The following is a 12,792-nucleotide window of genomic DNA, read 5'->3' on the forward strand; positions in this document are numbered from 1 at the left end:
TTCGAGTGCCAATTGTTTGACGATTTATGACGACAACGACAATACAACGCATACAAGAAGAACAAGATGTGCAAACTTACCCTTCCTCTGGAGTGTTGTGCAGTTCCGGTTCACTTCCACAAACCAAACATTGAAGCAACCAAAGACTTTCGTATTCATTTCGTTTCCGGCTTCCGCCATCATCCGGTCCGGTGGATCGAACGGGACGCGCGGAGTGCAAAAAGGATAATTAATTGCAGCATTATGAGGTTACTGCGGCAGCTGCACATTTACGCAAAACAACAACAACAACAACAATCTGGAGAAATAGTTTGGAAGATTCTTCTTGATTTGCTTCAACGTTTTGTGTATGCGGGAATTTCACGCTCCGCTCCGCAACATGGAAAGGCTGCTGGTCGCAAGAAAATGCGTGTATTTTTTTTTTACTGGAATCACCAGCAACCCTTTCATTAGCAGATCATTTTGCGCAAAGTAATCCTTCCTATAATTAACTTTGTTGGCGAGGAAGTGAATGTGCCAAAGGCATTTTATGCGGAAGTGCCTCTGTGGTCGCCATTCTTGTTCCAAAGGGAGAAAGAATTCATCTTCGGTGCTTACAAAAAAAACATTTCAATCAACGTTAACTATGCAAACCGCTCACCAATCCCCCTCTCAGCAAAAAAGGGTCTTCTCATTTCCGACAGTTGAAAGATGGAGCAAAAAGTTGATCCAAGCAATCTATTCTTTTCCACCAACCGCCATTGATCAAAGGCCCACGCTTTATCAATATTTTATCAAACAGGATTATCGTCACAAAAGAATCAAAATTTTATCCCTCACAAAACTGAGCCAGCCTTCATGATGACTTGCTGGTGCTGCATACAGTGGTGCAGCTCCTCCCGTATCGGATCCTCCGTTCTCGGTAACCTCAAGAAAACTAATTAAAATATGGCCCCCGTCAGCATGTTCGGGCGGTGGTTGGGCTGCGTAAGCAATCGGAAAATGACGTTCAAAAGTTCGTCCTTCCTCCCACTCGTCATGCGAACATGCGACTTCCACAATCGTGCTTTTCTAGGAAATTAATGAAAATTTATACAATATTTCTCCAGCACCGGCCGACCGACCGACTAGCACCACCACCCCCGCGTGAGCCTCTTGTGTGGTTTGGCGTTTCTCGTTTGACAAAAGGTTCGACATTTGCATAGTTTTCCAATTATTATCCTTGAGATTGAGAATTCTGCCATTGTTTTTTTTTTATTTTTTTGCTGTCTTATGGCTTTTCTTTCATTTCGATACACTTTACTGAGCGTACTAATTAAAAGTGGCAGCTACGGAGCGACGAGAGAAAATGAAGATTTCTTGTGATACCACGTTGCGTGATCGATCCAAGGCGGGACACTTCATCCCCAACGACCAACATTGGCGATATTGGAAATATTTCTCTGATGTGGGTACAACAACATCTCGTGCTTGATTATTATTAAAAATAATAAGAACCATCTTCGCTACAAAACGACGACGAACAGAAGGGAGAACACGTCTCTGGTTTTTATCGAATCGTACACTTTCAGCACGATGCTGGATTGAGGAATCTAATTACACCTGCAATACACTTCTTCGCTTGAAAAATGCTTCAAGCACTTTCAGCCGCTTCTTATTAGAAGAAATTTTAATTTTGGCTTCAAGAAGATGCATTTGCGTTACTTGGTTACGCCGATGTTGCAAGCTGGCTGACAACAGCCATGGTAACAGTGAAGTGAGCTAACTGCGTTGATTCTAACCTGTGGCATGTGCTCTGTTACCATTCGACGTCCCCTCTACAAGCATGTTACCTGGTGTTGCCAGGGATTTTGCGATGCTTGTAAATTGATTCTTAGAACCTACTCGGCTAAGAGGCTATACGTGCCCCTCCTGCGTATTGGCAACTTCATAAAGGAATGTCCTTAGTTGATTGGCAGACCTGTCGTAGGTATGTCTTTAACTAAAGCTGCCAGTTGCGATTTCGCGACACGAGTAGTACAATTTCATATAAGCTGCTGACTCTTCTCTTGAAATGACTGTCGAATGCTGTTGCATTCCGTGCACCGTGGACGTCACCAGCGACTCCCGTTGCCGGTGTTAACGATGCGTACTTTACCGCGTTTATCACTCTCATCATCACGGTTCGCCATTTTCTACGCTTCAAATGACAAGCGAAGCGGCTAAAAAATGGTGCACCTCTTACTAGACCCTCGTGGAGCCGTTCACATGCTCCACGGTCTTATTTCTTCCGCCTTAAGTCGTCCGTCCCATTCCACCGTACTACGCACCGTTTCGCACCGGGGGTTGGAATGCAGGCGGCGCCGGTGTCGTTCGCTCGGTGTCTCTCAATCGGTCTGGGTGTCAACTTTTGTGCTTCGCGTTGTGCCATCCAAGTAGTTCGAGCAGCAGCAGCAGCAGCAGCAGCAGCAACAGCAGCAGCAGCAGCAGCAGCAGCAGCAACAGCAGCAGCAGCAGCAGCAACAGCAGCAGGCGGGAAAATGATCCTTGCCAGCATCTCTCAAGCACCTCATCTTCTGGTATCGCGTGGGTTGCAGCATTCGCTGGGCGCCTGCTAATGTCATCGAACGGCGGTACGGATGATATGAAACCTTCTCCTTACACTACGCTCGAGTCGTTCGAGTTCGAGCTTTATTAAAAAAAATGACAAAAGCCAGTCTGGTCGACGACAGGCGACATAGGAGATGGTTGCTGTAAGGAACACCACCTACCACCTACCACCAGAGCACCTTCCAGAGCGTGGCGACAATCGAAATTGAAACGCAACCACTCAGCAAAGCAAAGTGTCCTACGTGGGCCACGCGCGTTGCTGAAAGTGGCTTACAAAATATTATAGAAAAGAATCAAAGGATCCTGTCCACCGATGCTCTCACGTGTGTGTCAGGTTGAAGCGGAACACGCGCATCGCATCGCTGAGCGCTCTTCAGCGTTTCAACTATGGCTGTTGATGGGGAAAACTGGACACCACCGGATGATGATTTAAGAGTTTTTGTTGAAGAAATTATATATATCCTGTAGGAGAGCAGCGGTGTAAAGTTAACATCAAAGTGGCAACAACACCTACAGGAACACCAATCTGTAAGCATTCACAAACGGTGTTGAACATGTTGGCGCTCACTCTGCAACACGATCACGCCTCACTGACGGTCAAAAAGCCCAAGAATGTAAAATGGGCAGACAGTGAGGCTGACGAGCGGCCCAGAAACGTAACGAGAGCATCGTCCTGGAAGGAATGAGCGGCGCCATATTTATTTATTCACGAATGTCGAATGTGTTTTTTGGCGTGGCGCGAGTAGTCTCCACAGCACAGCGCCTTAATCGCCCCGTGCATTCGGTCGTTGGGTTGAGCGTGAAAGACAGATGGAGAAAATCGTTTGCTGGTACGGCGGAGGAAGATAAACCACCAAACGGCTCTACCATCGACATTGACGGCCAAATGGTGTTATCGTGAGTGGAATACATTTTGCGGAGTATTTCGCGAGGCGGTTTTTGTGGAGGGAGTTACAAGTTTTGTTGTAATGCAAATTTTCTAGATAAATCAGCAAAAGATTCTCGCGATGGATCAACTTAGCAAACAAAAAAGAGTAATTTACCAACACGTGTCTATGTGTTTATTGAATTAAACTTAATGTTGTCTGTTGCTACTTTAACCTCCTTTTCGAACAAATTAAACGCTATTTAACAAACTCAACCCACATTCAGTATATGAAGTATTTGGACGGACTTAGGTGAAAGCATGACATACTATGTAATCGTTGTTGAAATTCAGTATTTTTGTATCCCTAAATTTTATACAACAACATTTATTTTTAAAACTATTATCAGTAGAATTTGATACCTAATTCTGGGAAGTAAACCTAAAAAAAGGATACTAATGTAAAATTGCTAGAATTACCAACTTGGAGGCTGGTGCACACATTGTTTGACATTAGAAGCACCAAATTCGCCGGTTTTTGACCCGTCTACCGGACCAAAAAAAATCAACCAAATCACCGGCACCGGCGGGCTAGTGCAGGTCACCAATTCGACGTGTGACTGTGCGCACAGTACAGCAAACGCCCTCGTAGCCGCGTTGAGCAAAACATCCAAATGGAAGAAATATGCCCGCCCGAGGCCCGAGGACATTTTTATTACGACCATCCGCAATAAAATATGGTGCCCGAGGATAAAAAGGGGCCAGGGGGCCGTGACGGGGCGCCGTCAGGGACAGGACAGGACAGAAGTGCCAACCGTGGAGTTGTACACGAATAAAACGAAAACAATGCCACTGCCGTGGAGCAGTAAATCGCGGGTGGCCTCCTTCCTCCCTCTCTCGCTGGTATCTTCTTCAACAATGAACGAGGTCACACGCACAGTTCCACCATCTTTGGTGAAGGAAAACCCGCGTCGGCGGATGGCCGCGTAAGACGATTGCAAAGTGATCCGTAAAAATAAGCCTACCTCCGCTCTGCCTCTTGCCATTCCAAAGGACCTTCCGTCAAAGATAAAAGAGAACATTTTCTGTTTTATTTGCCTAAGACACCGCGCTTTGGCTTTCCACGGTTTCGGTTCGTTTTGGCTATCGTTTTTGCGAGCGACATTTTTATCGGCCGCGTCCTTAAACCTTCTTGCTCTCCTTGACTCGCAGCTCCGAAACGATTAGTACTATCCTGGACCAACAGGACACCGAAAGAGCCGGCCATGCTCACTGTCTCTCTCGCTTGCGCTCTGTGTTGTGCTCGCGTGCGTACGAGCATTAAACGTGATACGAAATAAAACAGAAACATGAGAACAGCATAAATGCAGCAGGCGTGGTCACCGCCATCGTTGACACATGCGCACACGTGGGTTTGGCTCTTTGCGCGGGGATGGTCTCGCAACCGGTGGAACTGAATGGTACGTACACTCAACACGACCAGACCTGGAGGGGTCGTAGCAAAGCAGCATGGACCGGTTTGCACGGCGGAAAACATCGCACAGAAGCGACGACATGCGGCCCCAGACGGACCGTCCGACCCTTTTCGTTCTGCTTTTCCTTTTTCCCTTGTCGCGGACACTTCGATCACATGCGTTTCCACGGTCGCATCGGTAGGACGTGTTTTCGGTTCGGAGTCGTAGGTCCGTGAACATCGCATAGATTTGTTAATCACGCAGACGAATCCACGCATTATGCTACGCGCGATTCAGTGGTCGGTGAAATCGTAAATACATCGAAATGGTGATGGTTTTGTGAGGCAATCCCGAATCAGATCAATTCCTAAATCAAACAGCAACGAGTGAAGTGAAGTGTTGGCCACCGGGGATTGCTAAAATAATAAACGAAAGTGTGTGTTTCGTGCGTACACGTGGGTGGGCATTATTAGACACGTGGGTTCAAACCAAAGCGGCAAAGTGATCATACTGAAGGCCTGTAGTTTGTAGCCAATATGTTGGAGTTTTATCACAACCTCAACATAAACTCCGGCCTACCTTCGGCACCGCAATCTGTTGACACCAGTGCAAAGGATACCGCCACGAGTCTCCTCGATGGAAACGAACGGACAGGTAATGTGAAAACACCGGCAAACATGGCGTTTTAGTGTATTAGTTTCGGTAGCATTCCAACTACTAAATGGACCATTTCCTCAATCTCTTCAATAGTAATCGATGGATTAAGTTCAATATTAAATCACAGCTATAAATTGTTTGATTTTCCGCTAACTTGGTGGGGCGAAAAATAATGCTAATATTTCGAGCATGTTATCGTACATAAATATTATTCGCAAAAGTTATCACGAAGTAGTAGCTTGTTTGTTGACATTTGTAAATTTGGCCATAATATTTGGGTAATCGGATTGTTTCAACAATTTTCGAGTTTAAATCTTCAATTGATTATATGTTAACAATACTTTGCTTTAATTTTAATTATGTAGTCTAAACTTTGTTAAAGAGACGCCATTTAAACATTGAGATCTAACTGCTACTCATATCATGTCCAATTAAAAATGCATAGCTTGCTGTTTGTAGCGGAGCAAATGAGTAGTACTAATAATTAGTTTTCTATCCAAAGCCTGTTAAAAAATCGTGTCAAAACGAAAATTGAAAATTATTTCGTTAAATAATGCTAAAGATTAATGAAATTAGAGCCGTATACTTTGCTCATTTATTGCAACTTTCAATTCAACATCAATTGCTCTTAATTTGATTAATTATTCAACCAACCAGCACTACATTAGCACGACAATTGTTAAACAAACAGCCTACTGCGAGCATCAAGCCGTAGGCAACACAAGAAAACTTTAATTTGCATTTATTCAGTTCTTGAGAAAGGGAAATAACATCCCTTAGCATAATGTAGACGATGAAACTTTTAAATACTTACACCAAGAAGTACAAGCCCACGTCCCGGAGTGCCCGGAACCAATACTCATCTGCAACGGATCAAATTCATCGAATTCCCCTCCCTTTCATCCCCTCTCCGTCTGAATGGAAGAAGAAACTCCTTTTTTTGTTTCTTAAGGACATGAAATCCTTTGCCGCTTCCAAGAGCGCATGCGACATCGCTCGGCTCTTGGGCTCATACGAGTGCGAGAGAAAAGGACCGTTGTAGTTCGATCCTACTCCATGATTCCAGGAAAATGGCAGGACGCCATTTTCAAGGATGCCTCTTCAAGGATCAACCGGGCGTTCACTGAACTACCTTCAAGGATGCCGGACCGGGCGGGTGCACGATCTGAAGATGGTCAACACTTTGTCTCACTTTCGGCAGCATCGATTCTTGATGATGATGGTTGGAAAATGGAAAAGTTGGCCCCTCTCCGGCCCATCGCTTGCCCCACTTCGAGAGCTCAAGCTCAAGTTAATGGCCCAGCCCAGGACAGACACACTCATCAGCGACTGGGTGACTTGCTGAAGCGTTTGAAAGGTTGAGCTGAGGCTTGAGAAACCACAACCGCGCGTAAGCATCCGGACATCCGGTTGCCGGTGGCGATCTTTCTGAGCCGCACCACGGTAAGACGGTAATGGAGGTTCCAGTCTTGCCCATTCAGCAGCGTTTCTCGCTTGGTGCTCTCAAGGCAAGGCAATAAAGTCAACATTACCGCGCAAGTGGCCACGGTAATCGATTTTCGCTTGGTTGGGTTAAAGTTCACCACGATAATCCCCAAACGGCGCCACCCCTCGCACGGTGACCAGCCCTCCCAATGGGTTTCCGGTTCCGGACGCGTGAATCCGGACAACTTTTAGCCGGTCGCTGCCGCTGTGAAACGACATTAAAGTTAAGCAACGGAGAAGTTTCTCAACAACTTCCTCGTCGCCTGCGGCTTGGAAACGGCTTTAGCTTTAATGCGTTTAAAGATCAATCCATAGCGTTCAGCAACGCCTCGGCTCATCGGAATTCCATCGGAACACTGCTCAGCGCCCTCCCCACACAACACCCCGCTGGGGGTAGAAATAATTAGCGACTTTTTCGATGACGGGAAGTAGGGGAAAACACACGGGAAGCGAAACATATGATCGGAATCGATTAGCTACAAGTCGAACGATAAACGCTCCCCGGACCTTATCGTGATTTGAGTATGATTTATGGGTTGCAATACGCACATCCTGCCTGTAGGGGAATGGAAAACGTGTTTAACACGAACGGGAGATAACGACAGACGACATACTATCAGCAGAAAAACTTCTGCTAGAGCACCCCGTCGGTAAACAGTGTCCAGTGACGTTCGTTGTGCTGTGGAAAATGGAAAATCATTCTGCTTCTCCTCATTGCGATAGCACAATTACAGCATTTTCCCTTCCTTTTCCCAACAAACGATGGCTCTAAAGCATCAAATTTAAAAGGCAAACATTACACCGACTTCCTTGGTCGTCAATCAAACCTATACCATTTCAGTTTAATGTGCCCGCTTATTCTGGTCGCTTATTTTGCCGTCTCCATTCCATTCCATTGCAAGTTCTAATGTTCTAATCTCGCTTTTCGGGGAACTCGTAAAAGCTTGTCCCTGGAATGAAGGGAGAATAAAAAAACGAAGGTCCGGGAGAAGCACATTCAAATGCGAAATACATTCTGCACGCTCATAATTCAGCCAGTTGATAGATGACCATCATCAAGCGTCTCTTGTGCTCCGATTCCTCCGGTTGCGTGTGTTTGTAATGGGTGATTTGAAGAAATTGTAAATATAACGTTTCAAAATAAACTGGCCCATTGGAATGCTCGTCCAGGCTCTTGTAGGGCTTGCAGCGAGTGCTGAATCAGCAAGGCGGACGCCAAGCGCCCTCCGCCCATTCCTCAGGGTGCACTCGGGGGACACTTTCGATTTATTGCCTACCGTTATTGCTGTTACTATTTGTTTATGCACTTGAGGAGATTTGCAGCATTCCCGTGCTTCGGTTATGGATGTGCCCGGGGATGTTTGCTGACATTGCGCCTCATGATAAGCCTCAACCACGGATACGATGGTCGTCGGCCGGTTGGAGGTAAAAGCAGCATGTTTTACATCGTTGAATGCTCGTTGAAATGTGCTCGTTGAATGCTCGTTGAAATGTGTAAAATGTAATATTTAAACCTCGACTCTGGAGACCGAATTTCACGCCATTCATTACCGTACCTGTGTGTAGTACACCGATTTATGAGAGTGGGATAAGGTGTATGCAATACGAGTGCTGGTACCTTTTAACTAGAGAAAGCCCCGTTTCCGGTTCATACGGTCGAATGCACAGGTCCACTTTCGAGGGAATTGCATTATCCGCTAGGAAAATTATGTGTTTCTCCAAGTGCTGATCGGACTAATCTATTCTTCTTCTCTTTATTTCCATTCCAAAATTGCAGATATCGTCGGTACGATCAAGAGCGAAAAAACGCAGGAAATATGCGAAGGATGTGGCCAAAAGATTAAGGATCGCTACTTCATGAAGCTCTCCCCGGACCAGTTCTGGCACGAGCAGTGCCTTCTCTGTTGCATCTGCCGCATACAGCTCAACCAGACGTGCTACACCAAGAACACTAAGGTCTACTGCAAGGACGATTACTACCGGTAGGTTGGCCAGAACCGCACCGCAGTAGTTCTGTTAGCTTATAAGGTTCAACACGCAACGGCTGACCGAGTGGTGGCAGGGCAGAATTATGTAAAATGCTGACCAACCAGTACGATCAAAGGCGGCTGTGCGATACGATCATCAATGGCGACTGCGATGACGACGCCGGCGACGGTGACGACGACCGGTGTAACCGGACTAGTCGCACGGAGGGTGGTAACGACAATGAGGGTGGCAAACGGAAACACAAGGGAAAACCGACCGTGCGTGGTCGACCTGCATTGATAACCATCTAGGCTTCGGGTGGCACATTCCAGTTGGTGTGAGCAGCCAGGGTCGCGCCTTCGGATAACCGGCTGCAAACGATATCTCATCGTGCTTGTTTGGATAAATTAATGTTTTACTCAAAATCTAACGCCAAACGTTCCCGTCATTTCCCGTCCTTTTTTCGACAGAATCTTCGGTGTTACGCCGAGTCATCAACAGCAGCAGCAACACCCGCAGCAACAGCAGCAACAGCAACAGCGCGATTGCTATGGTTGCGGGGAACGGATTGCACCGAGCGAGCTCGTAATGCGAGCGAAACATCTCGTGTACCATCTGCACTGTTTCCTGTGCTACACCTGCAACCGGCCACTGCAAAAGGGCGAACCATTCTCGATCCGTGCCGGCAAGCTCGTGTGCCAGCATGATCTTGAGAAGGACTTTTACGGAGCTGCGGCGATGCATCAGCACCATCATGGTGCTGGGGCTGGTGCTACTGGTGGTGTAACTGGTGCCGGTGGTGCCAGCGGGCTGCATCCACCATTGCATCCGGTACATCTGTACGGTGAGGACGATTACCTGTTGGAGGATGGATTGCGTACGCGGGATGGACGCCGTGGCCCCAAACGACCGCGCACGATCCTTACATCCGCTCAACGGCGCCAGTTTAAGGCCTCCTTCGATGTATCTCCGAAACCGTGCCGTAAGGTGCGGGAAGCGCTAGCCAAGGATACCGGTCTGTCGGTACGAGTCGTGCAGGTCTGGTTCCAGAACCAGCGAGCCAAGATGAAAAAGATATCACGGAAATCGAAATCGAACGGAAACGGCGGTGACGGAGAAAAGAACCATTCGGATAAGGACGATAAATCGATTAAGCTGGAATCGCCGAGCAGTGACCACAGCCACTATCTCGGGCTGGACAGTTCGTACAGCTCATCCAGCCAACCTCTCAACCCCAATCTACCTTACTCGCCAGGTAGGTAACGGCTGACGGTGGTAATGTGGACATGTGGCAAACAGTAGCTAATTCCTCTCTACGTCCCCCTCTGGTCCACTTTTCAGACTTTCCCGACAACTCGGATGCCAGCCTGTGCAGTTCGGACATTTCGTTGGACGAAAACTTTGACAATGTCGACGAGACCACCTCCGATACGATGTCGCTACAGAACCTAGACCTGCAACCTAGCCTCAACGGTGGTGGCAGTTTACAGGGTCCGCATCTTAGCAACGGTGGCGTTAACCATCAGCAGCTACAGCATCAGCAGCAGCAGCAGCAGCAACACCAACAACAGCAACTAGTCAATCACAATAATAACTCCATCAGCAATCCGATGGCCATGGCAGCAGGCGTCGCCGGTAGCATAACGCACATCGACAAACTCTACCTGATGCAAAACTCGTACTTTAATTCGACGCAGATCGAACAGTGATTCTCTGGTCGCTGGCCCGGACTGGGCCGGAAGGAAGGAAAGAAGCTGGCTGCAAACGCGACTTCCATCTAGTCAATCCGCGGGGTCCAAACCGACTTCTCGAAGCCCGCGTGTAAAATGGTTTTCGTGCAGAAGTTATGCGAAGCCTGATAGGTTGCTTTACATTTAGTAGTTTTCCTAATTTATTGTTGTTATAATGTATGCCATTCTTGCAACTTTTAGAAACATTCGGTGTAAACTATATGATGTCGGAGAGAATGGCAAAAACGTGCTGACCGGATGTGGGAGAAAAGTTACAAAAAGAAATAGTGCGAGATATGGTCAGCTGAAATCTGAATAAACTGGTTGCGTGTTTCTTCTTTTTTGATGACACTGATTACGATTAGCGAATGAATTTGGAATCAATTTCAAATAAATTAAGGTAAGCCATAGGAGGGTGACTCGGTAATAGTTTACATGAGTATTGGAAGAGCATTTCCCCAACCTTCTGTCCTACACAAAGCCTTGTATTGAGTCGATCCCCTCTATTCGCACCCATAAGTTGTTTCTTTGGAGCCGTGTCCGCCTTTTCACAGACACGCTGTACCGTACAGAATATAACGAAACGTCGCTTGGCTGCCTCGCTACCTTTGGCCCCTAGCGAACCATGTCATCACACCATCAAGCAGCAGCAGCAAACGCAGTTGTATCTTTTTTTCACGCACTTGGATTTACTACTTATCGAACACTCGTTACAGCCTCTTTTCTGGCGGCATCCTGCAGCAACTGCGTGTCGACTTCCTCGCCGGGCAGCTGCACATACCGCACGACCGAACCGCGAATGAAGCAGTTTTTCACCGACAACATGTGCGGGTACTTTTCCGGATCCGTCACACTAATATCGGTCAACTTTATGTTGAGGTACTGGTCCACAGAATGCAGCGTTCCGCAAATACTGAAAAAGGTAAAGAGCGTTTAGATTAGTTCGACTGGCGGTGACCGGTGTTCTACGAACGCTCACCTAAGATCGTTTTTCAGCTCCACAACCACATCCTTCCCTACTAGGGATTTGAAAAAGGAGTAGAAGAGCTGCAAAAAAAGAGGTTTCAGTAAATCTATCATCAAATTTTAAACAATCGCCTTACAAATTACCATTTTTCAATCGTTCGGCGCGCGCTCGAGATTTTTTTGTTTATGGAAGCCAGCTTTGACAGCCGCGCTCAGTGTTGCTCAATTTTGCTCAGTTTCCGCTTTACCCGATCAACAAATCCGAATTTAATTTTTTAGCCGTGGCCACACGGGGCGAAAACTCTAGCGCAAACGAAAAAATTAATGTCAAAACGGTTTCGCTTAACCCTTACACGCTGTCAAACTTTTATACGTCCGCGGACTTTTTCGCTGAACCCTTGACGCTATCGAACGCTTTATTTACGAAAATGTAGGTTCTTTTCGTATTGTTTTTGCATTTTTAATATAAATATAACAGCAACAGCAACAAAATCGTTAAAAACTGCAAAATTTTTTCGGAAATCAACTTCAGCGGCCAAAACACAGATGAAAACAATACGTTTGACATTTCGGCATAAATTTTCGGGTTTTTACCCCTGCCACACGAAGCGAAAACATTTTGGCATTAATGTGCAAATTTGCGCGCAAATTTTCGCCCCGTGTGGCCACGGCTTTTCTCTCCAAGCAAATAGCCGTGGCCACACGGGGCGAAAATTTGCGCGCAAATTTGCACATTAATGCCAAAATGTTTTCGCTTCGTGTGGCAGGGGTAAAAACCCGAAAATTTATGCCGAAATGTCAAACGTATTGTTTTCATCTATGTTTTGGCCGCTGAAGTTGATTTCCGAATAAATTTTGCAGTTTTTAATGATTTTGTTGCTGTTGCTGTTATATTTATATTAAAAATGCAAAAACAATACGAAAAGAACCTACATTTTCGTAAATAAAGCGTTCGATAGCGTCAAGGGTTCAGCGAAAAAGTCCGCGGACGTATAAAAGTTTGACAGCGTGTAAGGGTTAAGCGAAACCGTTTTGGCATTAATTTTTTCGTTTGCGCTAGAGTTTTCGCCCCGTGTGGCCACGGCTAATAAAAATGGAA

At 46.4% G+C, this 12,792-nt stretch overlaps 3 protein-coding genes across 3 annotated transcripts in view; 2 read left to right on the plus strand and 1 right to left on the minus strand.

Moving 5' to 3' along the window:
• LOC125955659 (uncharacterized) overlaps positions 1-9,015 on the plus strand; it is a 41,989-nt gene extending 32,974 nt beyond the window's left edge. The window contains exon 12 of the mRNA XM_049686798.1: positions 8,807-9,015. Within this exon, the coding sequence (XP_049542755.1) occupies positions 8,807-9,015 (209 nt within the window). The remainder of the gene's footprint in view (positions 1-8,806) is intronic.
• A 92-nt stretch (positions 9,016-9,107) lies between these two features.
• LOC125957878 (LIM homeobox transcription factor 1-beta) lies at positions 9,108-10,706 on the plus strand. Its single transcript, XM_049690895.1, has 3 exons — positions 9,108-9,199; positions 9,468-10,252; positions 10,339-10,706. Exons 1-3 carry the CDS (start codon positions 9,108-9,110, stop codon positions 10,704-10,706), a joined length of 1,245 nt encoding a protein of 414 aa, XP_049546852.1.
• Positions 10,707-10,868: 162 nt separating this feature from the next.
• LOC125957893 (U6 snRNA-associated Sm-like protein LSm2) lies at positions 10,869-11,891 on the minus strand. The gene is made up of 3 exons (XM_049690917.1): positions 11,838-11,891; positions 11,707-11,774; positions 10,869-11,640 (listed from the first exon to the last, which is right to left on the minus strand). The coding sequence occupies exons 1-3, from the start codon at positions 11,838-11,840 to the stop codon at positions 11,424-11,426; spliced, it is 288 nt and encodes a 95-aa protein (XP_049546874.1). The 5' UTR covers positions 11,841-11,891; the 3' UTR covers positions 10,869-11,423.
• Between the last annotated feature and the right edge of the window lie 901 nt (positions 11,892-12,792).

The sequence above is a fragment of the Anopheles darlingi genome, chromosome 3 (genome assembly GCF_943734745.1).
Source record: "Anopheles darlingi chromosome 3, idAnoDarlMG_H_01, whole genome shotgun sequence".
In the NCBI taxonomy this organism is placed as follows: domain Eukaryota; kingdom Metazoa; phylum Arthropoda; class Insecta; order Diptera; family Culicidae; genus Anopheles; species Anopheles darlingi.

Coding starts and splice junctions, on each gene's coding strand:
- LOC125957878 (XM_049690895.1), top strand. CDS start 9,108: ATGCTGACCAACCAGTACGATCAAAGGCGGCTGTGCGATACGATCATC. Junction 9,200..9,467: donor GGCGACGGTGACGACGACCG/GTGTAACCGGAC, acceptor TTTTTTCGACAG/AATCTTCGGTGTTACGCCGA. Junction 10,253..10,338: donor CAATCTACCTTACTCGCCAG/GTAGGTAACGGC, acceptor TCCACTTTTCAG/ACTTTCCCGACAACTCGGAT.
- LOC125957893 (XM_049690917.1), bottom strand. Junction 11,641..11,706: donor GAGCTGAAAAACGATCTTAG/GTGAGCGTTCGT, acceptor TACCTTTTTCAG/TATTTGCGGAACGCTGCATT.